This window comes from Dama dama, chromosome 9 (assembly GCF_033118175.1).
Source record: "Dama dama isolate Ldn47 chromosome 9, ASM3311817v1, whole genome shotgun sequence".
Lineage (NCBI taxonomy): Eukaryota > Metazoa > Chordata > Mammalia > Artiodactyla > Cervidae > Dama > Dama dama.
This window is the reverse complement of record NC_083689.1, coordinates 11,564,002-11,590,829: the sequence shown is the minus strand read 5'-3', so window position 1 is coordinate 11,590,829 and position 26,828 is coordinate 11,564,002. Positions and strand designations below refer to the sequence as shown.

At 41.2% G+C, this 26,828-nt stretch overlaps 1 protein-coding gene across 1 annotated transcript; it reads left to right on the top strand.

Annotated features, from left to right (window-relative positions):
- The first annotated feature begins 654 nt into the window (after positions 1-654).
- LOC133061562 (olfactory receptor 10H4-like) lies at positions 655-22,409 on the top strand. The gene is made up of 2 exons (XM_061149536.1): positions 655-739; positions 21,448-22,409. Exons 1-2 carry the CDS (start codon positions 655-657, stop codon positions 22,407-22,409), a joined length of 1,047 nt encoding a protein of 348 aa, XP_061005519.1.
- The last annotated feature ends 4,419 nt before the right edge of the window (positions 22,410-26,828 follow it).

Below are 26,828 nucleotides of genomic sequence, written 5' to 3'. Positions count from 1 at the left end.
TCCTCCCTATTTTCATCCTTGACCCCTTACCATCACAGCACCTGTCCACCCTGGTGCCTCCCTAATACTTTACAATCACAGGGAGTGACTGGATCCTGAATCAGTTTGTCTCTTTTCTCTGCCTCCCTGCAATCAGTTCACCATTGGTTTTTGGCTAGAATAGAGAGGGGAGAGCAGGTAAAAGTCAGACGAGTGTTCTGGGTAGAGTGGTATATCTTTTATCATGGCACCTCTGTTTCCTCACCTGCAAAGCAATCATGACATTACTTTGAAGCCAAGAAGTGGAGCTCTGACTTCACTTTCCACCCATTAGATTTAAATTACACGAAGGGTTTTGTAAGCAGGGTGCCTTCTCTGAGTCTGTGATTGCTGGTTCCCTAGGTCTCTCCTGGTCAAGTGGGAGGGAGGGAAGATGACTCACCTGGGACTCCAGGCTCTGCACCTGCTTCTTCACCTGGAGGCTCTGGTTTGCTCTTCTCCTGTAGGAAAAGGCTGTGTGAGTGAGGGGTGCAAGGCAAGGAAGCTGCCACCCTGGGCTGTCAGGTGGGGGGCTTACTGAGCCTCACCTCCATTATTTATGCTGCCTCTGCCCCCTGTCTGATGCCATCTCCCTCTGTGGTCCCACTGTCCCTGCATCTGCCCTCTGGTACAGGGATGCTGGGACCCCTGGGGACCCTGGGAGTCATCAGTCAACCTCAGAGGATTGTCCTCACCTTCCCGCCCTCCCTGCCTGTCAAGGGTGAGTCAATTACCTTAGCTTCTCAGCAGCTTGAGCAGAGGCTGGGATTTGGAGCCCTGGCTCCTGACTTTGGCAGGAGAGCAGCTCTGACAGTACCCAGTGGGGCTGAGGAAGCTGCCTTGTGTACCTCACTACCCTATTTCTTCTCCATTCATATCATTTGCCCAATTCAGTGTCCTTTAAAATATTTTTAAATCAATAAACAAATATGTTTCTTCTTATTATGATTGAGATGCTACAAATAAGGTAAGAAGTCATGCAATGGCCAGCCACGCAGTCACAACGATGAATGTGATGGGCATCTTTGCAGAACTTCGTATGCATGAGACATGAGAACAAACACAAACCCATAAAATAAGAGTACTATCATGATTTTATTTTTTAAGCTCTTTTTGGCTTTGTTTTATGTTCAAGGTGAAATTCACATAACTTAAAATTAACTGCTTTAAAGAGAACAATTTGGTAGCATGTAGTGCATGCATAGTGTTATTTAACCAACATCTCTATCTAGTTCTAGAATATTTTCATCACCCCCCAAATGGAAGAACTCATCCCATTGGCAGTCCTCCTCTCCCCAGCCCCCAGCAACCACTTATCTGCTGTTTGTCCCTATGGATCTGCCTGATCTGAACATCTCATATAAACAGCATCATACAATATAGGGGTCTGGCTTTTTCACTCAGCATAATACTTTTGAGACTCATCTGTCATGTAGCATGCATCAGTGCTTCGTTCCTGTTAATAACAGAATAGTGGATTTCCTTGGTGGCCCAGTGTTTAAGAATTCACCTTGCAAAGCAGGGGACATGAGTTTGATCTGAGAAGATTCATGTGCCGAAAGACAGCGAAGCCTGTGTGTCACAACTACTAAGCCTGCATTCTGGAGCCTGTGAGCTGCAACTAAAGCCCACGTGCCCTAGAGCCCAAGCTCTACAACAAGAGAAGCCACAGCAGTGAGAAGCCCATCCACTGCAACTGGAGAGTAACCCCTACTCTCCACAGCTAGAGAAAGACCACACACAGCAATAAAGACCCAGTACAGCCAAGAATAAATAAAACAAAAACAACATCTTACACCACTGTATAGTTCTAGGAAAATTTATGGTAAAGTCAATGGAGAATGCTGGAGCCAAAGTCCTCAGAAATCCACTGAGTTCAGACTTTGGCCTCAATGCAATGGTGATTTCAGGAGGTAAATCATTTACTTTCTCCACAATTATAGACCTAAGAAGTGCATTCTCAGGGCATATCACATATATTCACAAGACCAAATCAATACTTTGAAAACTCCTTCGCCAGTTTGGTCTCATCAGTCTGACTACATGGTGATCTCAGGTTGGAGAATGAAAGCACCATTTTTCCTTTTTATTATTTGTTTGGAAATGTGGCTGATTCTCCTTATTTATGGTGTGTGTGTGCATGCTAAGTCACTTCAGTTGTGTCCAACTCTTTGCAACCTTATGAACTCTAACCCTTCAGGCTCCTCTGTCCATGGGATTCTCCAGGCAAGTATAATGGAGAGGGTTGCCATGCCCTCTTCCAGGGGATCTTCCTGACCCAGGGATTGAACTCATGTCTCTTACATCTCCTGCATTGGCAGATGGATTCTTTACACAGTAGGTATGTTCTATAAAATGACCACAAATCCTGAGTAGATGAATACTTAGCCAAGGCTCTCAGGGAAAAAACAGAATTGGGTTCCAGTGAGCCTCTGATTACATTTTTGCCAACGGATCAACACATAACTTACGTCATGTGTGTTTCTGTTTAAAAGTACCTTATTTAATGAACTTGTTTACAAAACAAAAACAGACTCACAGGCTTAGAGAATGAACTTATGGCTGCCAGGGGGAAGGATGGGGAGAAGGGAGTTTGGGGTTGACATGTGCACACTGCTATATTTAAAATGTATAACCAACAAGATCCTACTGTATAGCATGGGGAACTCTCCTCAATGTTTTGTGGCAGTTATGTGGACGGGAGGAGAAAGTTTGGAGGAGAATGGATACATACACATGTATGTCTGAGTCACTTCACTGTCCTCCTGAAACTGTCACAACATTGTTGATTGGCTATGTATGCTAAGTTACTTTGGTCATGTCTAACTCTGCAACTCTATGAACTGTAGCCTGCCAGGCTCCTCTCTTGTGTATTCTGAATTGGCAAGTGGGTTCTTTACCACTAGCACCAACCGGGAAGCCTACAGTTGGGTAAAATCATCTAACACAAAACCTATTTTATAATAAAGTGTTCAATATTTCATGTAATTTATTAAATACTGTACTCAAAATGAAAAATAGAATGGCTCTATGGGTACAGAATGGGTGTACATGTTATCAGTTGGTTACACAAATTCACAAATACTGAATCACTGAATATTTTGAGGATCTACTATTATCATAGATTCACAGGATGTTACAAAGATGTGAAGCCCAGTGTGCCTTTCTTTTAACTTCCCCTAAAACTTACATCTCACAAAGCGATAGTCAACTGACATTGGTATTGAATACCATGCATGCAATTATATATCATATGGTGGGTAGATTCATGGGTACACCATTTTACTTTTTCTTATTTTAGCTCTTAAGTTTTTTGAGTTTTTTTCATTTATTTTTATTAGTTGGAGGCTAATTACTTTACAATATTGTAGTGGTTATTTTAAAACAGTTTTAAGGTGTGCAATGTGATGATTTAACATACATTATGAAATGACAACCTCAACCAAGATAATTAAAACATCACAGCATTCACCTCACATAGTTAGCTTTCTTATGGCAAGAACCCTTAAGACATAGTCTTTTAGCAAACTTCAAGTATATAATACACCACTGTAATATATTGCATGAATATAATATGGTAAAGTTAATCCATTGACTGTAGACACACTGTTGGGCACTTACTCTTCTTATAACTGAAAGTTTGTAGCCTTTGACTAACAGCACTATTCAACACACACACAGAATCATTCTAAGAATAGAACAACTGATGTATTGAGTAGTTCTTAAGCCAGTCTCTCTTTCTATTGACTATTTCACATCCAGAGATAAAACTGCACTCTATCTCCATCTCTTCCTCCTCCTTCCTTCCTTCTCTCCTAACCTGCACACAGCTGTTAGTCATCTTTAAAAAGGAATATCCTTCAATATCAAATCTCTCTTCAAGATGGTAGGGAGTCATAAAATGCAAACTACTCTTCTTTATTACAAGTAGCTTTTCCCATGAAACCAGATAGGTTAGAATCAAAATAGAAAGTTATATAAAGCATGAATACATTAGATGCTCCATATGCAGTGGTTATCATTATTGGAGGCCGGCACTCCATTATCTGGGCTTCCCTGATAGCTCAGTTGGTAAAGAACCCACCTGCAATGCAGGAGACCCTGGTCCAATTCCTGTGTCAGGAAGATCCGCTGGAGAAGGGATAGTCTACTCACTCCAGTATTCTTGGGCTTTCCTTGTGGCTCAGCTGGTAAAGAATCTGCCTGCAATGCTGGAGACCTGGGTTCGATCCCTGGGTTGGGAAGACCCCTGGAGAAGGGAAAGGCTATCCACTCCAGTATTCTTGCCTGGAGAATTCCTATACAGTCCATGGGGTCACAAAGAGTTGGATATTACTGAATGACTTTCACTTTCACTCCATTATCTGACTGCCACATGCAGCCCAGTGGACAGTGAAGGGCAGACACTCACTGGTCAAGCCCATCTGGTTTCAGTTCTTGGTTCTACTCCCTTCTTTGAGCCTCATTGTTGTTGGTGAAACAGAATAATTTGGGTCCTCATCAGATGATACAGCTCTAATGACAGAAAGTGAAGAGGAACTAAAGAGCTTCTTCATGAGGGTGAAAGAGAAGAATGAAAAAGCTGGCTTGAAATTCAGTATTAAAAAAACCAAGATCATGGCATCCAGTTCCATCACTTTATGGAAACAGAAGGGGGAAAAATGGAAGCAGTGGCAGATTTTATTTTCCTAGGCTGCAAAATCACTGCAGATGGTGACGGCAGCCATGAAATTAAAAGACACTTGCTCTTTGGAGGGAAAGCTATGACAAACCTAGACAACATATTAAAAAACAGAGATATCACTTTGCCAACAAGGGTCCATATAGTCAAAGTGACAGTTTTTCCAGTAGTCAAGTACAGATGTGAGAATTAGACCATAAAGAAGGCTGAGCACTGAAGAATTGATGCTTTCAAATTGTGGTGTTGGAGAAGACTCTTGAGAGTCCCTTGGACTGCAAGAAGATCAAACCAGTCAATCCTAAAGGAATCAGCCCTGAATATTGGATGGATTGATGCTGAAGCTGAAGCTCTAATACTTTGACCACCTGATGCAAAGAGCCAACTCATTGGAAAATACCCTGATACTGGGAAAGATTGAAGGCAAAAGGAGAAAGGTGTTGCTGAAATGATTGGATAGCATCACCAACTCAATGGACATAAATCTGAGCAAACTCTGGGAGATCGTGGAGGACAGATGAGGCTGTTGTGCTGCAGTCCATGTAGTTGCTAAAAAGTTGGACACGACTTTACAACTGAATGACAATAACCATATGGATGTCTTGTATGGTGGGCTCCATGTTGAATTAGAGTCATGTGTGAGATTTATGGAGGCAAGGTGGTGTGCCAGTGATTCAGAAGGTTGAGTAGAGTCTCCCAGCATAATGCTGTGGTAATAGGGCAGCTCAGACTCCAGAGTAGAGCTGCTACTATGACTGAAGACAGGCTCAGAACCTAGAATGAGTTTGCAGAGATGCAGCCCAGTCTTCCAATAAGGCTTCATGAAGCTGGTGAGGTGAAATCTAAGGCCAGGAGCTCTCTCAAACATTCACAGAGGCTAAATCTGGTTTATCTCTCAGCTCTGAACATGAGGAAAGGAAAGTGGAAGCTTGGGGACCCCATCTCCCTCAGGGCCCCTCCTCTTATTCCTTTAGCCCACACTCTGCACTCTCATACCTTTTTACTTTTATTCGGAGTTCTTCTTGGTGGCTTGATTTTTTCTTCATCCTCTTGGAGAGCCCCTACTGATGCCTTATGCTGCCAATAAAATACCCTTCCTTCATTATTTTTCAACGTCTCCTAGCACACCACCCTTAGCGTGATTTTATTCTCATGAGTCTGGTCCTCTGACAAAGTGGGAGTGTGTGAAAAGAAAAAATGGTACCTAATTCATCTCTGTGGCCCTGTGACTATTCCAGAGCCTGGTCCTCAAGATATGTTGAAGGCTAGATATATTTCTCTGGGAAGGAAGATGTGAGGCTGTCACGGCTAACGCCATGACAGGCAGCCTAGATTAGGAGTAGGCCTGGTTTCCCGGGGTAACATAATTATCAGGCCACCTGGAGCCAGCCAATCAACATGTACTTAGCAAGAAAAAGGGAACCTATCAGGGGAAAGCTGAAAGCCCACAAAGATTGGGCCAACAAAAATTGCCTTGCAACTGTGTAACCAATCCGCTTGCGCCAACTACCCGATTGTACCCAATAAATACCCTAGAGAACTGGGGCTCAGGGCCTTTTCCTCCTCACACCCTTGGTGAGGGCGGGAGGCCCTGGCTCCAGTCAGTAATAAATTCCCCTATTGCAAGTTGCATGGTCTCGAGGAGTCTTCTTTCCTGATCGGGGATTCGGACTACGGGCAGAACAGAAGACAGAGTACAATGCCCTGTGATCATACTCCTAGAACCCCTTCTGTGAGTACTTCCTATGTGTCAAGCATTGTTCACACATTAACTCCTTGAATCATCACAACAAACTTTCTATTTTTACCACTGTGTTACACCGAAGGAAACTGAGGTTAGGTAAATGCAATAATGTGCAAGGTCACACAGCTGGAGCTAGTCTAAAATGCATGTGTGTGTGTCTACGGCCAGGGCACTCAACTCTTATTGGAGGTTGTCATAAGTTATCACATCTCCCCAAAGAGTCTTAGTGCCCTGGACTTGACAGACTAAGGACCTAATATATCCTGTGTATTGTACATTCACAGGACTTTATGTCCTTACAAATTGGTCTTTCACCAAAGGGGAAATTGAAGTTCAGCAAAAACAAGTCACTTGTCCAACTTCACAAAGCTGGTTCCAGGATTTCGTTTCAGACTGTTGCAGACAATTAAGGTGATTATACCACACACGCACAGGAAGAAAGACAAGCATGAGCTGGGCATTCAGAGGAGGCACCATGACAGACTGCACAGATGATACAGCAGGATCTACACCTGACTACTTCCTCTTTCTGAGTCTCAGTTTCCCCTGCAAAGCTAGTGAGGTTGACAAATTGACTGCTCTGCGATGTGCTATGACTTGAGGATTCCTTTTTGAATCTTAATTATCAGAGAGACCAGAATTTTGCTTTGATGGGACAAAATCATATCTGTAATCCTGGAGTCAAGAAGGGAATATTTCTTTCTGCCTACAGTTATCTGTGTCTTTTCAGAGATGTGTAACATTAGGAACAAACAACACCTAAGAATCTGAAGATTGTATCAAGATGCTCCACCATAGTCACTAGGATTACTTCCTGTAGAACTGTCATCTGGACAAGGGGATCAGTGAGAAGAAGCAGAGCCCCTGCCCCTGACCTATCTCCTCTCCAGCCCTGAGACTATATGATAGGTCCTTTTCTTCTCTGACTTCTGGGTACCAGAGACATCAGTGAAGAATGAGTTTGTGAAGCCCAGCAATTCTTTTGTTGACAGAATGTATGGCCCTCTCCCAACTCCTTTCTGATTTTTGTTGAGCTGAGAAAACCTGATATCAATATGCATATGTGAGCCATGTCATGTCCTCCAAAATTTCTTAGATCCGGGACAACGTGGATTAGCTAGAGCTTAGGTGAAATGGATGGCCATGTTGCAAGAAGTGGGATCCCATCCAGTGTCCAAAAGTGGAATCTTGTCTAACACTCAAAATGAATTGTCTGAGGAGACTTACATGCTGACAAAGACTTCATTGGGAAGGGGCACCTAGGCAGAGGGCAGTAGGGTAAGAGAACCCAGGAGAACTGCCCTGCCACATGGCTCACAGTCTTGGGTTTTATGGTGATGGGACTAGTTTCCAGGTTGTCTTTGGCCAATCATTCCGATTCAAGAATCCTTCCTGGTGACTCACACATCGCTCAGCCAAGATGGGTGCCATTGAGGAGGATTCTGGGAGATGATCAGACATATGGTGTCTCCTTTTGACCTTTCCCAAACTTTTGACCTTTCCGGTTGGTGGTGGCTTATTAGTTCCATGTTCCTTACTAGGACCTCCTTTCGTAAAACAACTTGTGCAGATGGTTACTATGGTGCTTGGCCAAGCTGGGCCTTTTCAGTCAGTGTGCTTCCCCTAAAAACCATGCAGGGATCTAATTCTACCTTCTAGCTGTCCATACATTTTACCAGCTTCTTTGTGGGGCCCAGAGCAATTATTCTTTGTGGCCCTTCAAGCCATTGTTAATCTCTCTCCTTCCATGCTCAGCACACCTGCATGCCTTTGCTCAAACTATTCCCTCTGCTTTAAACACTATCAGAACATTGTTTGGGGATCTCCTCCTTGCCCATCAAAATTCTCCAGTTGAAATGACCAAGAAGATGACAGACTAATGTCTCATTATCACCATTCTACAGAGCCTGGATGCCAGGTTCTTTTCTAGATCAGAGATGAGCAGAGAGGAGGAGACAAGGTAAAAAGGCCATTAATCTTGCAAACATCTCCTACAATGGCAAGCCTCGGGCAAGGGGTGTGTTAATATCTTCCTTCCTGCCATCTACAGGTGGACAGGATTCTGAACAAAGGCACTTTAACAGTCAGGCATAGGGGCAGGATTCACTGAGGCAGGTCATTGTGTATGATTATAATAACAAAAGCAGTGAAAAATAAGTCAAAGAAACAGTTCCAGTGTGAAGTCAGAATCTGCTTTTCTCTGCAACATTTACAGCACTTGCCCTTATTTATATAGTCAATAATTAAATAATTATTAAATAATTATTTGATGTGGAAACATTTTAGGCACTAGTCTCCAGCAATAACCAAGGACAGAGTTGACCTGATGACTCAGATGGTAAAGAATCCACCTGCAATGCAAGAGACCAGGGTTCGATCCCTGGATTGGGAAGATCCTAATCTGGAGGAGGAAATGCAGCCCACGCCAGTATTCTCACATGGGAAATCCCATGGACAGAGGAGCCTGGAGGGCTACAGTCCATGGAGTCACGGAGTCAGACACGACTGAATAACTAGCATTTTCACATTCAACATTCATCTTCTTATGGCCCAGTAAGGAAGCTGTCGTGTAACCAAAGGTGACAACACAGAGTGGCCCAAGGTGTGATGAGGAAAGCCAAAGAGCCTGTGAGAGCTAACAGTAGATCAAAGACTGGTCTGTGGCTTAACAAAGGTTTCTGGATGGCAACGATGTCTAATGTGAGACCTGAAGGGTAAGGAGGTATGATCCAGGTGAGGCATGCAGGTGGGAGAGGAGTTTCTAGGAAGAAGAGACAGCAATCACAAAGGTTAAGAGTGACATAGACCTGGTGTTTTGGGGCACAATGATATGTCTGGTGAACCCTAAAGGGTTAGATGTAATTGGGGGTTTCTAGAATATGAAGCAGGTGATGTGCTGCAAGTCCGTGGGGTTGCAGAGAGTCAGATGTAACTGAGCGACTAAACAACAACAACAAAATGCAAGATGCTGAGTTCCCCTTGAAGAGCTTGTTTCCATGGCAATAGGGGTCCATAAATTTTTATTTTATTTATTTATTTGGCTTGAATTTTAAATGTTTACATGAATAGTGGTCTTTCCTCATCTCAGCTGCTCTGAGAAATGAGAATCAAATCAGGTACATGAGAGAAGTAAGTTTAGATGCTCTGCTTTTTCATAAACAGAGTAGTTTCACTCTACCATTTAATACTAGAAAGTTAAGTAACTGGTAATTCAGAGACTGTGTGTTGTGTGTGCTGTGTACAGTCAATCAGTCATGTCCCACTCCTTGTGACCCCATGGACCAGGGGGTGTCTGCCAGGCTCCTCTATTGGAATTTTCCAGGCAAGAATACTGGAGTGGGTTGCCATTTCTTTCCAGAGGATCTTTCCTATCCAGGGATCGAACCCATGTCTCTTGCATCTCCTGCACTGGTAAGTGGATTCCTTACCCCTAGTGCCATCTGGGAAGCCCAGTGGATTACAAAGCATGTGGAGAGGCTAAAAGAAAATATGAAGAGCTAACACATGGTAACTGATCTTATTTCAGTGATTGTTTTCTAATATATAAATATATCAAACCCCTGCTTTGCCTGTAAATATTTTAAATACACTTACAAAAAAATAGTTGTACGATACTCTATGATATGAACATATTCATAGACGTTTGGGATGTTTACACTCTGGGGTTCCTATGAATGGCATTGCTGTGAAGGTTTAGAACATGTCCTTTAGTGGATAATACTTATATGTTGTTCTCTTGAGTCTGTACCTAGATTACTCAATCATAGCGAAGATCTACAATTCACCTGCAATAGATACTGCCAGTCAGTTTTCCAAGGTGTTTGTACCAAGCGGTTGGTTTCCAGCACAAGCAGCAGTATCAGATTCTTCTTTGTGGAGAGCTCTTTCTGAATGCTATGAGGGGAGTAAGCTGCTGGGGCAGGAGTGGATGTGGGGAGATGTAGAGAGTGGTGCAGAGAGGTGGAGGGGAGATAGCTGAGGGCATCCTGCATGAGTTGAGTGGCCAGATTTGAGGCTGATTACAGAGGCTGAGCAGACAGTGTTGCTGAACACATAACGTTAAATGTGTGGCTTCTATCTCTACACTAAGGATCAGTTCTCCAAACGCTCTGGACACCAGTGGTGTCCTATAGTTCAATTCTGACACTGAGACAGGGGTTCAATCCCTAGATTGGGAAGATCTCCTGGAGTAGGAAACGGCAACCCACTCCAGTCTTCTTGCCTGGAAAATCCCATGGACAGAGGAGTCTGGTGGGTGACAGTCCATAGGCTTGCAAAGAATCAGACACAGCTGAGGGACTGAGCACACACATGCACATGCAACCACCTGGAGTTGGTATAAGAATTCCTACAATTTATAGGATCACAAAGAGCCTGCCAGGCTCCTCTGTCCATGGGATTCTCCAGGCAAAAATATGGGAGTGGGTTTCCACGTCCTTCTCCAGGGGATCTTCTGGACCCAGGGATCAAATCTATGTCTCCTGCATCGTTAGGCAGATTCTTTACCACCGGGCCACCTAGGTACTAGTTTGTTATTGAAGATGCAACTTAGGCACAGACAGAAGGAAGGGAAGCATAGGACAAATTCCAAGGTAAGGAGTGAAGAGTTTCCATCCTTCTCCGGATTCACCACACCTTCTTAGCACCTTGCTATGTTCACCACCTAGAAACTGTCTCCTAGAAACTCTCCAAATCCTGTTGTTTAGGGAGTTTCTATAAAGGTTTTATCACAGAGTCATGATTGATTAAATCCTTGACCTTTGGTGCCTAACTCATCTGCAGCTCTTCTCCTGGTTCTGGAGGTCTAAGGGAGTTGGGGTAAAAGTTTCAACCTTTTAATCTTGCCTTGATCTTTCTGGAGACCATCCCCAGAAAGCTACCTTGGGGCCTCCAGTTACTAGTCATCTCATCAGTATAAAAAAAAGACACTTTGATCACTCCTGAGATACTAACAGTTTCCAGAACTGAGAGACAGGAACCAGGGATAAAGACCAAAAGATCAAATGTTTATATGTTATGTTTTATGTTTATGTTTTATATTAGCATAAAGAGTCTTATGCTAATGTCAGACTGCTGCAGGGAGGAAGCCAATTCTGACTCCATGTTGGAACTGTTTCTTTGACTTGCTTTCATTGCTTTTGTTATTATAATCATACAGAATGGTTTGCCTCAGAGAATTCTGCCCCTCTGCCAGACTGTTAAACTAAAGTGTGTTTTTTCAGAATCCTGTCCACCTGTGGATGGTAGGAAGGAAGAAATTAACACATCCCCTGCCAGAGGCTTGTCATTCTAGGAGAAGTTTGCAAGATTAGTGGTCTTTTTACTTTGCTTCCTCACATCCCATCTCTAATCTGTAAATGAACCTGGCATCCAGACCCCAATAAGATAGTTATTTTGAGGCTCTAGACTGCCATCTTCTGGGTCTGCCGGCTCCCCAGTTAAAGTCTCTTCCTTGTCTCAACACCCCGTCTCTAGGATTCATTGGCTTACGTGTGGTGATAGTCCAGAGCGCACTTGGACTCAGTAACAAGACTTTCTGACCTGGATCACCAGGACAACAGGGATAAGGCAGAGCTAGATGGAGAGGAGAGGTGGGGCTTTCCAGTGTGGCTAGAAGACATTGAGCACTTACCTTACACAAGAGAACCACTCCCTAGGAGCCAGCTCCAAAGTACCCTTATTCTGGATAGCTTTCCAACTGGCCTTACCCAAAGGCACAGCCATGGATTCTTACTCTGGGCTCTTCCAGTTCCTGACTTCCCTCTGACCCTTTCTTTACCCCCAAGGGGTTGAGGACATCTGTATCCAGCCCCCGTATCCCCCAAGACTGAGCGCTGAGCCCTCAGCAGGAGCTGCCATCACACTGGGCAGAGAGAGGCAGCAGGGAATCTCTGTTGTGTGTGAATAGTTGAGACTGAAGATCCCAGAAGCTCCTGCTGAGGTCCCGCTCAGCCTCTCCAGACCCTGAGGACTGCCCTTGCAGTTGGTTCCATGAAGATGCTCTTGGGAACAGCCTGCTGGAGGCTGCAGCAGGGATAAAGCACACTGCATATCACGTTGGGGAGCTTCTAGGTCTCACTCCACACCTGCCTGTGGATGCTGCCGACAGCAACAAGCAGGAGAGCTTCTGCTCACCCCTACTGACCATTTCTTGGAAGGGGCAGCCCAGGCAGAAGGAAACCAGGACAGAAATCTACGGAAGCAGAATCTACCATTGTGAGCAGTGCTTCTCAGCCTGGGGATGAGATCGGGGCTGGGGAAAAGAGCAGTAAGAGAGGAGCTTGGTCTTGGAAAGCTGCTCGGGGTCTTCTCATTTTGCCCATTCTGGGTCTCTTCTTCTCGCTTAGCTTAAGTGTACTTTGCAGCTTCTAGGTCAGCAGTTGTCAACCCAGGGTGATTCTGCCCCATGGTGGACATCTGGACAAATCTGAAGCTCTTTGGTCGTCAGAATTTATGGTGGGGAGAGGATGCTACGGGCCTCTGGTGAATTGAAGCCAGTGAAAGCAAAAGCGAACGTGTTAGTTGCTCAGTTGTGTCCAATTCTGCGACCTCATGGACTGTAGCCCACCAGGCTTCTCTCTCCATGGAATTCTCCAGGCAAGAATCCTGGAGTGTGTAGCCATTTCCTTCTCCAGAGGATCTTCCCAACCCAGGTACTGAACCTGGGTCTCCCGTACTGTGGGCTGATTCTTTACCATCTAAACCACCAAGGAAGCCCTTGGGGAGAATGGATACATGTATGTGCATGGCTGAATTCATTCGCTGTTGCCCTGAAATTACCACAACATTGTTAATTGGCTATACCCCAATACAAAATAAGAAGTTTAAAGTGTGCAAAACAGAAACAAACATCACTAGTGCTAAAGCTGAGAAATCCTGTTCTAGGTTATTTTGTCTTTGTTGCTCTGTCCTGCTCTGGCCCAGAGTGGTCCCTGCTAACCTGGAGGGGGAGCTCTGGAGGAGACAGAAGGGTGAGCAGGCTTCCCTCCTGTGACGTGTCTGATGTTTGCTCAGCACCAGTGCACCAACACTCCTCCATGAGACCAAAGGAGACAGAATTCTGTCCACCTATTAGAGAAGATGGGGGAGGCCAGCCTGAATAACCGTGGTGTTCCACCATGCAGGAGGTGCAAAGGTAGACTGCAGAGGTGAGGTAGGGGCTGGAGAAGAGAGTGGAGGTTGAATCAGCCTCCTGGGGGGAACTGTGTTGTGTGGTTACCAGAGGGACCAAATCCTCCACTGGGGTTAGAGACCAAGAGTTTAGAATGGGGTCAGCTGGTGATGTACCAACAACAGAAGGATGACAACAAACCAGATCAGAAGGAGAAACACAGTCTGTCAGCCAGTGATAACTACATTTCTTAGGTTAACTTTAAGCCCTTATGTGGACTTCCCCGATGGCTTAGAAGGTAAAGAAGCTGCCTGCAATGCAGGAGCCACAGGAGATGTGGGATCGATCCCTGGGTAGAGAAGATCCCCTGGAGAAGGAAATGGCAACCCACTCCAGTATTCTTGCCTGAAAAATCCCATGGACAGAGGAACTTGGCAGGCTACAGTCCAAGGGTTGCAAAGCATCAGACGCAACTGAGCACCAGCACCTAAGCCCTTGGGTGAATTTCATGGACCCACTGAAGGCAGCTCTCTGTGTACTGTCAGTTGGGGAGAGCTGGACCAACACTGCAAAGTTCTTTGAATTTGAACCCTGTGCCTGATGACTGCAGACCCTGTGCATATTTCAGAAAATTCACGCTAGAAGTCAGAGTAGAGTGGGACCAGAGAAGGAGACATGGGAGGAACCTGGGGCAGTGGTCTAGGAAAAGGGAGATGGAGCCATAAGGATGCAGAGGAGCTGGAGAAACCCAGAACCACTTGGTAGGGAAAGAGAATGCTGAGTGAAGGGAGGGATGAAGCATGGAAGGCAGTTGATGCCAGTGTCTTGGCTTCTGGGTGGGGAGCTTAATTAGGTGGTCAGAGGATGTGTTTTTCATGTCCCAAATGCAGTCTTCCTCATAAGGAGCACCCCCAACTCCTGCCCAGTTCCTCACTGTCCAGATGATTCTGTGTCCTCCAAGTTCCAGATGACCGCTACTGTGCGGGATTCTTAGAGACGATGTCCTAATGAAATGACTAGGGGTCATTATGTCAGGGATGGGAGAGCTGTCTCAGAGCTCTGTTCAGGAGCTCTGGATAGCAATGTGGCTCAAATTATTCGTGAAATTCTCTTCTAATTTTATGACAGGTGCAGAGGTTTGAGTAATGATATTTCTAGATTTTCGGCTTTTGATCATCATTGGTTTGTGTGAGGTCCTCCTCATATTTCATGAATTAATTCCCTTTCTTTCATCCCATCGCCTTTTTGTTTTGACAAACACTTAAAAATACTTCATGAGTACCCTTTGATTTATATATGTTTTGACAAGTTTGTATACATCCTTTAAATTAATTTTTTAATTTCTTAAATTAATGGGCTTCATTTTATTATAGGAGTTTTAGGTTTATAGAAATACTGATCAGATATTATAGCAGGTTCCCACTTAACTTCCTCTGCCAGCACACAGTTTTCTCTATTTTCACATCTTGCATCGTGTGGTCCATTTTTTACAATTGATCAACCAATAGAGATATGTTATAATTAACCAAAGTCCAAGTTCACATTAAGCTTCACTCCTTCTCTGTACATTCAATGAGTTTGACAAGTATGTAATGACATGCATTCACTATTCTGGTTTAATACAGAGTAGTTTCATGTACTAAATTTTTAATGTGCCCAAAAGGGATTGTGGTAGAGAGTTGATCCTGGTCCTTGCTTCATTCACTCAATATTATTTTTTAAATCGCTTTATACTGCTATGTGTATATCTAACACCTGTCTGAGGCTCCAATGTTTGCATCCAATTTTTACCTCCCCTCTCCCCGATTCCCCCACTACAGCAATGCTACAAGGGACAAACTCTTAAATGCTCCCCTATAAATAGGTCTGAGAAATCAACACAAGCACTTAGGACCAAATTTGCTGGTGTACAGAGCATGTATATCCTGAATTTTCATCATTCTACATTCTCACCAGCATTGCAAGAGTATTCCTTTCTCCCCATAATCCAGTCAACACAGCATTTTCTAATTTGGGGAACTGAAGAGTTATACGATGAAATTCCATCACCCCTCCCTCTCTTCCTACCTTCCTCCTTCCCCATGTTCCTTTTTACTGGGCATTTTTCCATCTGCCTGTGTAACTCTTTCCATGATTTCTCTGCTCATACCTGTACTGAGATTCTTACTCTTTGTTCATTTTTCTAGATAGCATTCCATTGACAGTTTTGCCACAGTGAAAATTACTTTTCACAAAGTTTCATCTGCCTGATAACTTTACCCATAATTTCCTTTGTGGAACAAAAGTCCTTAATGTTGATGTTTCCGTGTCTTTTTTTTTTTTTTTTTTTTTAATCACCTAAATTTTGTGCTTTTTAAAATCAAAAAAGTAACTCTCTTGAGTGCGTGCATGCTAAGTCGCTTCAGTCCTGTCTGACTCTTTGCAACCCCAAGGACTGCAGCCACCAGGCTCCTCTGTCCATGGGATTCTCCAGGCAAGAATATGGCAAGAATACTGGAGTAGGTTGCCATGCCTCCTCAATTCTCTTGGACTCTATCCTATTAGATGTGTAGTTGGTATTTCATAGTTGTGTCTTGAATCTATCTGGATTCCACTTTTGCATGTGTTCTTGGGCAGATATTCAGATTTACTTTGCTTCCTAAAATGAACATTTTTCCCCACCAGAAGGTAGCAAGCAATCTTACATTTTCCCATTGATTTGTGCTCCCACCTTTATATACATTAAGTTTGGAACCATACAGAGGTATTTTCTTAGATATAGAATCAATTTAATCTGTGTCTATTTAATCCAGGATCACACTTTAAAAAATGACTATGACTCTATAACGTGTCTCATTATCCAGGAGGATATACCTCTCCTGTTTACTCGATTTTTAAAAGTTTGTTATAGTTTTATATTGATTTAATTCTCAGAAGAAATTTTAGGCAAGTTTTATCACATTCACAATCAATTCCCTGGAATTGCTAGTGTAACATAATTTAGGAAAAATTGACATCGTGATAATATTAGCTCAACTCATTCAGGGGAGTAGACTGTTTTCAAATATTCAGATCACCTTCTACATTGTTATTAATGCTTTAAAGTCTTTGGATATATTGCATATTTGTGTTAATTTCTAGATATTGTAATTACAGTGCTTTTCAAAGCAAGGTGAGAATTCCTAGGGATCCCAGAGACATTTCCTGGGGTCTTAGGTCATTAGGTCCTTATTTTACCAATTACATGTGTGGATGTGTTTTAATCATATACTTCAACTAAAACACTGCAAGGCTCCTCTTTCCATGGAATTCTCCAGGCAAGAATACTGGAGTGGGTAGCCATCCCCTTCTCCAGGGGATCTTCCTGACCCAGGGATCAAACCCAGGTCTCCTGCACTGAAGGCAGATTTTTTTCCCATCTGAGCCACCAGAGAAGCCCAATTACCGTCTGAGCCACCAGGCAAGTTCAAACAATATGTTACCACAGACTAAATGAAGAAATAGATATGAGCATTAGGTTGTTTTCTATCAAGGCAGACATTAGATATATTTTCAAACACATAATAAAAGACCACTCTTCTCACTAAATGTTTTTGAACATTGTAATCAACCTTGTATAAATATCTTACTAATGTTAACATGCAATAGATTTATTATTGATTTTAAAGTGTACTAATTACTGAATGCAGACAAAGGTCCATCTAGTCAAAGTTATGGTTTTTCCAGTAGTCATGTATGGATGTGAGAGCTGGACTATAAAGAAAGTTGAGTGCTGGAGAATTGATGCTTTTGAACTGTGGTGTTGGAGAAGACTCTTGAGAGTCCCTTGGACTGCAAGGAGACCCAACAAGTCCATCCTAAAGGAGCTCAGTCATGAATATTCATTGGAAGGACTGATGCTGAAGCTGAAACTCCAATACTTTGGCCACCTGATGTGAAGAGCTGACTCATTGGAAAAGACCCTGATGCTGGGAAAGACTGAAGATGGGAGGAGAAGGAGACGACAAAGGATGAGATGGTTGGATGGCATCACCAACTCTAAGGACATGAGTTTGAGCAAACTCCGGGAGTTGGTGATGGACAGGGAGGCCTGGCGTGCTGCAGTCTCAGTTCAGCTCAGCCGCTCAGTCATGTCCAACTCTTTGCGACCCCATGAGCCGCAGCACACCAGGCCTCCCTGTCCATCACCAACTCCCGGAGTCCACCCAAACCCATGCCCATTGAGTCGGTGATGCCATCCAACCATCTCATCCTCTGTCGTCCCCTTCTCCTTCCGCCCTCAATCTTTCCCAGCATCAGGGTCTTTTGTAATGAGTCAGCTCTTCACATCAGGTGGCCAAAGTATTGCAGTTTCAGCTTCAGCATCAGTCCTTCCAATGAATATTCACGACTGATTTCCTTTAGGATGGACTGGTTGGCTCTCCTTGCAGTCCAAGGGACTCTCAAGAGTCTTTTCCAACACCACAGTTCAAAAGCATCAATTCTCCAGCTCTCAGCTTTCCTTATAGTACAACTCTCACATCCATACATGACCACTGAAAAAACCATAGCCTTGACTAGATGGACCTTTGTTGACAAAGTAATGTCTCTGGGTCACAAAGAGTTGGACACGACTGAGCTACTGAACTGAATTACTGAATATTTTTAAAGATTCTAGTTTTAATATCTAATATGGTAAAAACTGATAATTACATTCCACCTAAACAAATGCCTTTTAGGAGCCTCAAAAATTTTTTAGCATAAAGGAATCCTGAGGCCAAAATGCTTGAGAACTGTTTCTATATCATCTATGTCAGTTGAGACTGTTGCCTTACTTTTTACTTAAAATCTAAATTTTGATGATAACTACTGATTTAAGGGCACAAGAAATATTGTGGTTTTGGGAAACTAATCTTGCCTTCTGCATCACTGCACTCTCCTAATTCTAACGTATTACATCTTGATTCTCTAATCTTTCCAAACAGGTGATCAGTTCCTATCACTTCAATCTTTCTGTATCTGCTTCCTCTCTTTCCTTGTGGCCCCACTCATGACTTTCAGTTCCATGTTAAAGACCAGCAGAGACAGTGAGTATCCTTGGCTTCTTCCTGATTATAAAATAATGTATGTAAAGGTCCCCACATAGTATACTATTTGCTAGTTTTGTAGGATGTATTCTTTATCTAGCTAAGAAATTCCCCTTCCGTTTCATGTTGCAAAGGGGCTTTAAAAAATCATAAATAGACAAACATATGTGAAATCATTATGTTGTACACCTAAAGTAAAGTAAGGAAGTGTTAGTTGCTCAATCCTGTCTGACTCTTAGCGGCCCCATGGACTGTAGCCTGCAGGCTCCTCTGTCCATAGGATTCTCCAGGCAAGAATACTGGAGTGGGTTGCCATTCTCTTCTCCAGGAGATCTTCCTGACCCAGGGATAGAACTCAGGTCTCCCACATTACAGGCAATCATTACATGGACATTTAAAATATCAGAAATAGAAATAGAAGTTGAATTTAAGAAAATACATTTTTTCCTTGGTCAAAATACTTACATTATTTTTTTCAATTTATTTATGTGAACCACATGATGCTAAACCATTTTGTCATTCATGTCAATCAACACCACTTGATCATAATTTACTAATTTTAATACATCATTTCATTGATTAGGTGATGTCATAGATTTCAAAATCAAAAACTGACAAGTAAAGTGAGCAAGTAACTGTCATTTCTTATAAGATTTTTGCCCGGTTTTAGAATCAAGATTGCATTAACCTGATGAAATGAGCTCAGCAGTTTCCATTTTTTCCATTTTTTCTTTTATTTGAAGAACATGTATAAGATTATTAATCAATTGTTCCTAAAAGGTATATGAGTGCACATTCATAAACCCACTGGGGCTGATAGTTATAGGAAGGGGAACACTTTTAACATTCCGATTTCTTTAGAACATTTTTGAATACCCAGGGTCTCTATTTTTCTTTTTGCACCAGTTTTGGAATTTTATGTTTCTGAGAATTTATTCATCTTTTATTTCAATTTCTTAACTTACATTTTTCTTACCATTTTTATTCATTTTAAATATCCATATTTCTGTAGTTGTCTCCCAATTTTAATTTTATGCTTTCTCATTGGCATTTTCTCCTGTTTCTATCTTATTAATTTTCATCACTTGATTTTAGTTGTAGTAAGCATACTTTTTTGGGTAAAGTTTCTGTATGTATATATATACATATATATATATATATATTTCTTAATATATAAAATTGCATATTCCCCTCAAGGTATGTTTTAGTTGTTTTGTTAATTGACATTTTGTGCTTAAATTATTTTTTATAAATATCTCTTCATTTATTTTATGACTTACTACTGAAGCAAGAGGTTAATACTACATTCTTCTAACTTATGGATTTGGAAAGCTATTCCTTCTCCAATGGTTTCCAACTTTAGTGTATTATAATCTATATATTATATATATATATATATATATATATATATACTGCTTTGTAGTAGATGGAGGATTTCTCTATGTCTGAAAATAAGGTAAAATTTTGTTATAGAGCCCTCTATGTACTTGAAAAAACATGTTTAATATTGTTTTGTGAAGAGTTTAAATATATATAGGAGCTAACGTCTGAATATTATAGTCATTTATAATTAATAACACCCAAATTGCATTTCTGAACTCTGTTAAATTTTCCAACTTCCATTTCTTATCTATCTAGTATTGATTATCAATTTCTATTTTATAATTATTTCACTGAAGTTGTGTTGAATATTAATTTCTAACATTCAAGTGTATATTTTCATATAGGTTAATTATATACATGTAGGTTGATACAATGTTCTTTCAACCTTCATGAAATATTCCTTTGTCCCTTGGTGTGTGCATGTGTGTGAATTTTTAAAATTTCAGTATGCCTTTATTTTTTTTAATTTTTGAATTATGTATTTAGTCACATGTTCTTTTAGATATCCATGAATAGAGTGTATAGGAAATATGGATGTCAAAACAAAGAAAGACTTACAGAAAACTAATAATCACTACTTATTTATCAAGACTAGGAGGAAGAAAGGGGGAATGAAGAAAATTACCAATATCCACGATTTTCAAATAAAACTGAAAGTTTTGCCCCATGGTCTTAGTAGGTCCCACTGGGGAGAATACCTGTATGCTTTTCTATGCTTGGAATAGTGAATCTGATAAAGATTGTTTGCTGAGTCTAACAAAAACATGGCTCCAATCTTATTTGCTGGAACTTTAAATTTGTCATTTCTACTTTCATCACTTTTTATTTTTCAGTATCCCTTTAAACTACTAATGTTTACCTTCACAGCCAAAAACATAAGACTGAACAAAATATTAATAGATTAATTAATGTGTACTCTGCTTAGTCACTCAGTCATGGCCGACTCTTTGTGACCCCATGGATTGTAGCCCACCAGGCTCCTCTGTCCATGGGGATTCTCCAAGCAAGAATTCTGGGGTAGGTTACCATGCTCTCCTCCAGGGGATTTTCCCAACCCAGGGATCAAACCCAGGTCTCCCATACTGCAGGCAGATTCTTTACTATCTGAGCCACCAGGGAAACCAAAAATTAATCAATAATAATCTCTTAATATTATTTGTACTTCATCATTTATCCAGACCACAATCAAAATCTTCTCTATTTCCTTAAAAATACAACTAGCTTATCTAAATCAGTATCTGATCTTGTACCCAATATTGCATATTATTGTTATGTCCCCTGAATTTCTCCTTATCCTTTTCTTGATCCTGGCTTATTGATGAGACCAGACCAATTGTTCTGTGGAATGATTCACCTTGAATTTGTCTGATTGCTTCCTTGTGGTGTCATTTAACTAGTTCTTCCATCCTCTGCATGTGATCAATCTGTTTTAACCACTGTGCTTTCATTCTGTTTCTGATCTCACCAGATGCAGCATTCTTGTCTAATCAAAACTATAGCATGATGTCTGAATTCATCCTCATCGGCTTCTCCAACTTCCCTCAGCATCTCCTGCCTGCCTTCTTCCTGCTGTACCTGCTGATGTACCTGTTCACACTGCTGGGGAACCTGCTCATCATGGGCACCATCTGGAGGGAGCACAGCCTCCACACCCCCATGTACCTCTTCCTGTGTGCCCTCTCCATCTCCGAGATCCTGTTCACTGTTGCCATCACTCCTTACATGCTGGTTCACATGCTCTCCACCCATCACTCCATCACCTTTGTGGCCTGTGCCAGCCAGATGTTCTTCTCCTTTACGTTTGGCTTCACCCACTCCTTCCTGCTCATGATCATGGGCTATGACCGCTACGTGGCCATCTGCCACCCCCTGCGCTACAACGTGCTCATGAGCCCCCGTGACTGTGCCCACCTTGTGTCCAGGTGCTGGGCTGGTGGCTCAGTCATGGGGATGATGGTGACCCTGATCATTTTCCACCTCACCTTCTGTAGGTCTAAGGAGATACACCATTTTTTCTGCCATGTGCTTTCCCTCTTGAAGTTGGCCTGTGGGAAGGAGACAGCCTCTGTCACCATGGTTGTGATCATGATTTGTGTTACAGCCCTGATGGGGTGCTTATTCCTCATCTTCCTCTCCTATGTCTTCATCGTGGCTGCCATCTTGAGGATCCCCTCCGCTGAGGGCCGGCACAAGACCTTCTCCACCTGTGTCTCCCACCTCACCATAGTGGTCGTGCACTACGGTTTTGCCTCCCTCATCTACCTCAAGCCCAAAGGCACCCATTCCATGGACAATAACACTCTGCTGGCCACCACCTACACAGTCTTCACCCCCTTTCTTAGCCCCATCATTTTCAGCCTCAGGAATAAAGAGCTGAAGAATGCCATACAGAGAAGCTTCTGCAGAACCTTCTGTCCCCTAAGTTGCTGACGGCAAGTTTGAAAGAAGGGTTGGAAATAATAATGTCTGTCTTTATAATACTTTTTTAATCATTCTGGTCTGTAAAATACCCACACTCCATAGAAGTTTGGTGCATACTAGCTTTATTTATCTCAAATTTTTCTCCCTCTTGCATTCTCTCAAGCCATCCTAGTCTCCTATTTATACCCAGTGAGATTAACTCCATCTCGTTATCTGTGCCTAAGAATGTGTTCTCTATCTATAGGCAGGAGGGAAGCACCACATGGATGTGTCAGGACCCTGATGCACATGATTCTTTTTGAATGGATTAGCAAGAGAAGATTTTATTTTCCCATCCCCCAAAATAAGAATAAAATAAACAAAACACAATAAGAAATGCCACCAGAATTGGATCTTTTCCATATGTCAAGGACCATGTCTAGTGTTTTATCGTCATTATTATTTAAATCATAAGAAATGCACAAAAGAAAATAAAACATTTGTTTCCAAGAAAAAGTGATTTGCTCCTTCATCTTGGCCTCTCCCCCTTGGTTTATGATTCTTTTAATATGCTTCTGAACTTGGCTTACTAGTATTTTGTTGAGATTACTTGAATTTATATTTATCAAGGATATTGGCCAGTAATTTTCTATTCTAGTATTGTTGTTATCTGACTTTGATACAATGGCAAAGCTGGCATTGTTAATGAGTTTGGAAGTATCCCTTCTTCAACTTTTTGGAAGAGTTTGAAAGTGATTGGCATTGATCCTTTGGTAACATTTACCTGTGAAATCGTTTGGTTCTGGGCTTTTCTTTGTTGCAAAATTTTTGATTGCTTGTTCAATTTCTTTACTTGTTATTGATCTGTTCACATTTTCTAATTCTCATGAGTCAGTCTTGGTAGGTTTTATGTTTGGAGGAATTTATCATCTCTTCTAGGTTGTCCAATTTGTTGGTGTATAATTGTTCATAATAGTCTCTTCTGTTTTTTGCATTTCTATGGTATCAGTTTTAATGTCTCCATTTACATTTTTTATTTTATTTGAGCCTTCTTTTTGCTCCTAAGTAGTCTAGTAAACTTTTGTCAATTTTGTTTATCTTTTCAAAGAGCCGACTCTCAGTTTCATTGATCTTTTCTATTGTTTTTCTAATCTATGTTTTATTTGTTTCTGCTTTGATTTCTTTTTAGTTCCTCCCTTCTACTAATTTGGGGCTTTGTCAGTTCTTTTGCTAGTTCTTTGAGATGTAAAGTTCAGGTGTTCATTTGGGATCTTTCTTTCTCTATTATTGTAGTGTTTATCACAATAAACTTCTCTCTTAGAACTACTTTTGCTGTATTCCAAGTTGTGTTGTGTTGTTATCCATTTTCATTCACCTGAAGATAATTTTTAATTTTTCTTTTGGTTTCTTTATTGACCCAACAGTTGTTTAACAAACTAATCTCTAGGACTGAACAGCTTCACAGAGGAATTCAACCAAATATATAAGGAAGAATTAATACCTATCCTTCTCAAAATACTGCAAAAAAAGTAAAGAGGATGGAACACTCCCAAATTCATCCTATGAGGCCATCATTACCCTGATACCAAAACCAGATAAAATCACTACAAGGAAAAAAGAAAGTTACAGGTCAATATCCCTGATGATATAGATGAAAATCCTCAAAAATATTAGCAAACCAAATTTAACAATTTATAAAAAGGATTATACATAACTATCAAGTTGGACTAATTCCAGGGATGAAAAGATGGTTCAATATCCACACACCAACCAGTGTGATACACCACATAGACAAAAGAGAGGATAAAAATCACATGATTATCTCATTAGTAGCAGAAAAAATTGACAAAGTTCAACATTCATTCATGATAAAAACTTTCATCAAAGTTGGTACAGAAGGAACATATCTCAACATAATGAAGACCATTTGAACAGTCCCACTGCTGACATTTTAACTGAATGAAAAGTTGAAAACTATTCCTCTAAAATCAGAATCAGGACAAGGATGCCTACTCTTGCCACCTCTATTTGACATAATATTGGAAATCCTAAATACAGCAATCAGACAAGAAAAAGATATAGACGCATCCAAAGTGGAAAAGAAAAGTAAAGATTTCTCGATTTGCAGATGATATGTCACTATGTATACAGAAAATCCTAAAATCACCACTTTAAAAAAAAAATCACAACTAGTAAGTGAATTCAGTAAATTTGTAACTCATAAGACTAATATACAGAAATCTGTTCCTTTTCTTTATCCCAAAATCAAAAAGAATAAAATACCTGGGAATAAACTTAACCAAAGAGGTAAGTGACCTTTTCTCTGAAAACTATAAAGCACTCATGAAAAAAACTGAAGATGCAACCAAAAAATTGAAAGTTATCCCATGTTCATGGGTAGAAGAATAATATTGTTATAAAGTCTATACTACCAAAAGCAATCTACAATATACAATGGAGAAAGACAATCCAGGAAAACTGGACAATTACATGTAAAACAATGAGATTAAAACATTCTCAAACACTATATTAAAAATTAATAATGGGTTAAATGTCTTTATGTAAGATCTGAAGCCATAAAATTCTTGGTAGAAAACATAGGCAGAATACACTTTGCCCTAAATCATAGCAATATTTTCTTGGTTCAGCCTCCTACAGCAGAATAAATAAAAGAAAAATAAACAAATGGGACCTAATTAAATGTAAAAGTCTTTGCACTGCAATGGAAATCATTCAGTTCAGTTCAGTTGCTCAGTCGTGTCTGACTCTGTGACCCCACGGCATGCCAGGCCTCCCTGTCCATCACCAACTCCTAGAGTTTACTCCAACTTTTGTCCATTGAGTCAGTGATGCCACCCGACCATCTCATCCTCTGTGATCCCCTTCTCCTCCTGTCTTCAATCTTTCCCAACATCAGGGTCTTTTCAAATGACTCAGCTCTTCACATTAGGTGGCCAAAGTATTGGAGTTTCAGCTTCAGCATCAGTCCTTCCAATGAACATTCACGACTGATTTCCTTTAGGATGGTCTGGCTGGATGTCCTTGCAGTCCAAGGGACTCTCAAGAGTCTTCTCCAACACCACAGTTCAAAAGCATCAATTCTTTGGTGCTCAACTTTCTTTATAGTCCAGCTCTCACATCCATACATGACTACTGGAAAAACCATAGCCTTGACTAGATGGACCTTTGTTGACAAAGTAATGTCTCTGTTTTTTAATATGCTGTCTAGGTTGGTCATAACTTTCCTTCCAAGGAGTAAGTGTCTTTTAATTTCATGGCTGCAGTCCCCATCTGCAGTGATTTTGGAGTCCCAAAAAATAAAGTCTACCACTGTTTCCAGTGTTTCCCCATCTATGTACCATGAAGTTATGGGCCCGGATGCCATGATCTTAGTTTTCTGAATGTTGAGTTTTAAGCCAACTTTTTCACTCTTCTCTTTCACTTTCATCAAAAGGCTCTTTAGTTCTTCTTCACTTTCTGCCATAAGGGTGGGGTCATCTGCATATCTGAGGTTATTGATATTTCTGCCAGCAATCTTGATTCCAGCTTGTGCTTCTTCCAGCCCAGAGTTTCTCATGATGTACTATGCATATAAGTTAAATAAGCAGGGTGACAATATATCGCCTTGACATACTCCTTTTCCTATTTGGAACCAGTCTGTTGTTCCATGTCCAGTTCTAACTGTTGCTTCCTGACCTGCATACAGATTTCTCAAGAGGCAAGTCAGGTGGTCTGGTATTCCCATCTCTTTCAGAATTTTCCACAGTTTATTGAGATGCACACAGGCAAAGGCTTTGGCATAGTCAATAAAGCAGAAATAGATGTTTTTCTGGAACTCTCTCGCTTTTTCAATGATCCAGCAGACGTTGGCAACTTGATCTCTGGTTCCTCTGCCTTTTCTAAAACCAGCTTGAACATCTGCAAGTTCGTGGTTCACATATTATTGAAGCGTGGCTTGGAGAATTTTGATCATTACATTGCTAACGTGTGAGATGAGTGCAATTGTGCAATAGTTTGAAACTTCTTTGGCACTACCCTTCTTTGGAACTGGAATGAATACTGACATTTTCCAGTCCTGTGGCCTCTGCTGAGTTTTCCAAATTTGCTGGCATAGTGAGCCAGCACTTTCACAGCATCATCTTTTAGGATTTGGAAATCATTGACAAAGTAAAAAGGCAAACTAATTTGTGGGAGAAATACTTGCAAATTATATAACCAATAAGGGGTTAATATCAAAAATTTATAAATAGCTCATGCAACTCAATGTAAAAAAAGAATCCAACTCAAAATTGGCAGATGATCTGAATAGAAATTTTTCCAAAAGAGATATATTGATGACAAATTGGCAAGTAAAAAAGTACTTAGCATCACTAATCATCAGAGAACTGCAAATCAAAACCACAGTGAATATCACCTCATACTTGTAAGAAGAATATCATCAAAATGTCT

Bases quoted from the DNA above. Each gene is read 5' to 3' on its own strand.
- LOC133061562 (XM_061149536.1), top strand. From the start codon at position 655: ATGCTGGGACCCCTGGGGACCCTGGGAGTCATCAGTCAACCTCAGAGG. The intron at 740-21,447 runs GTGAGTCAATTA...TGATCTCACCAG, and splicing joins GCCCTCCCTGCCTGTCAAGG to ATGCAGCATTCTTGTCTAAT.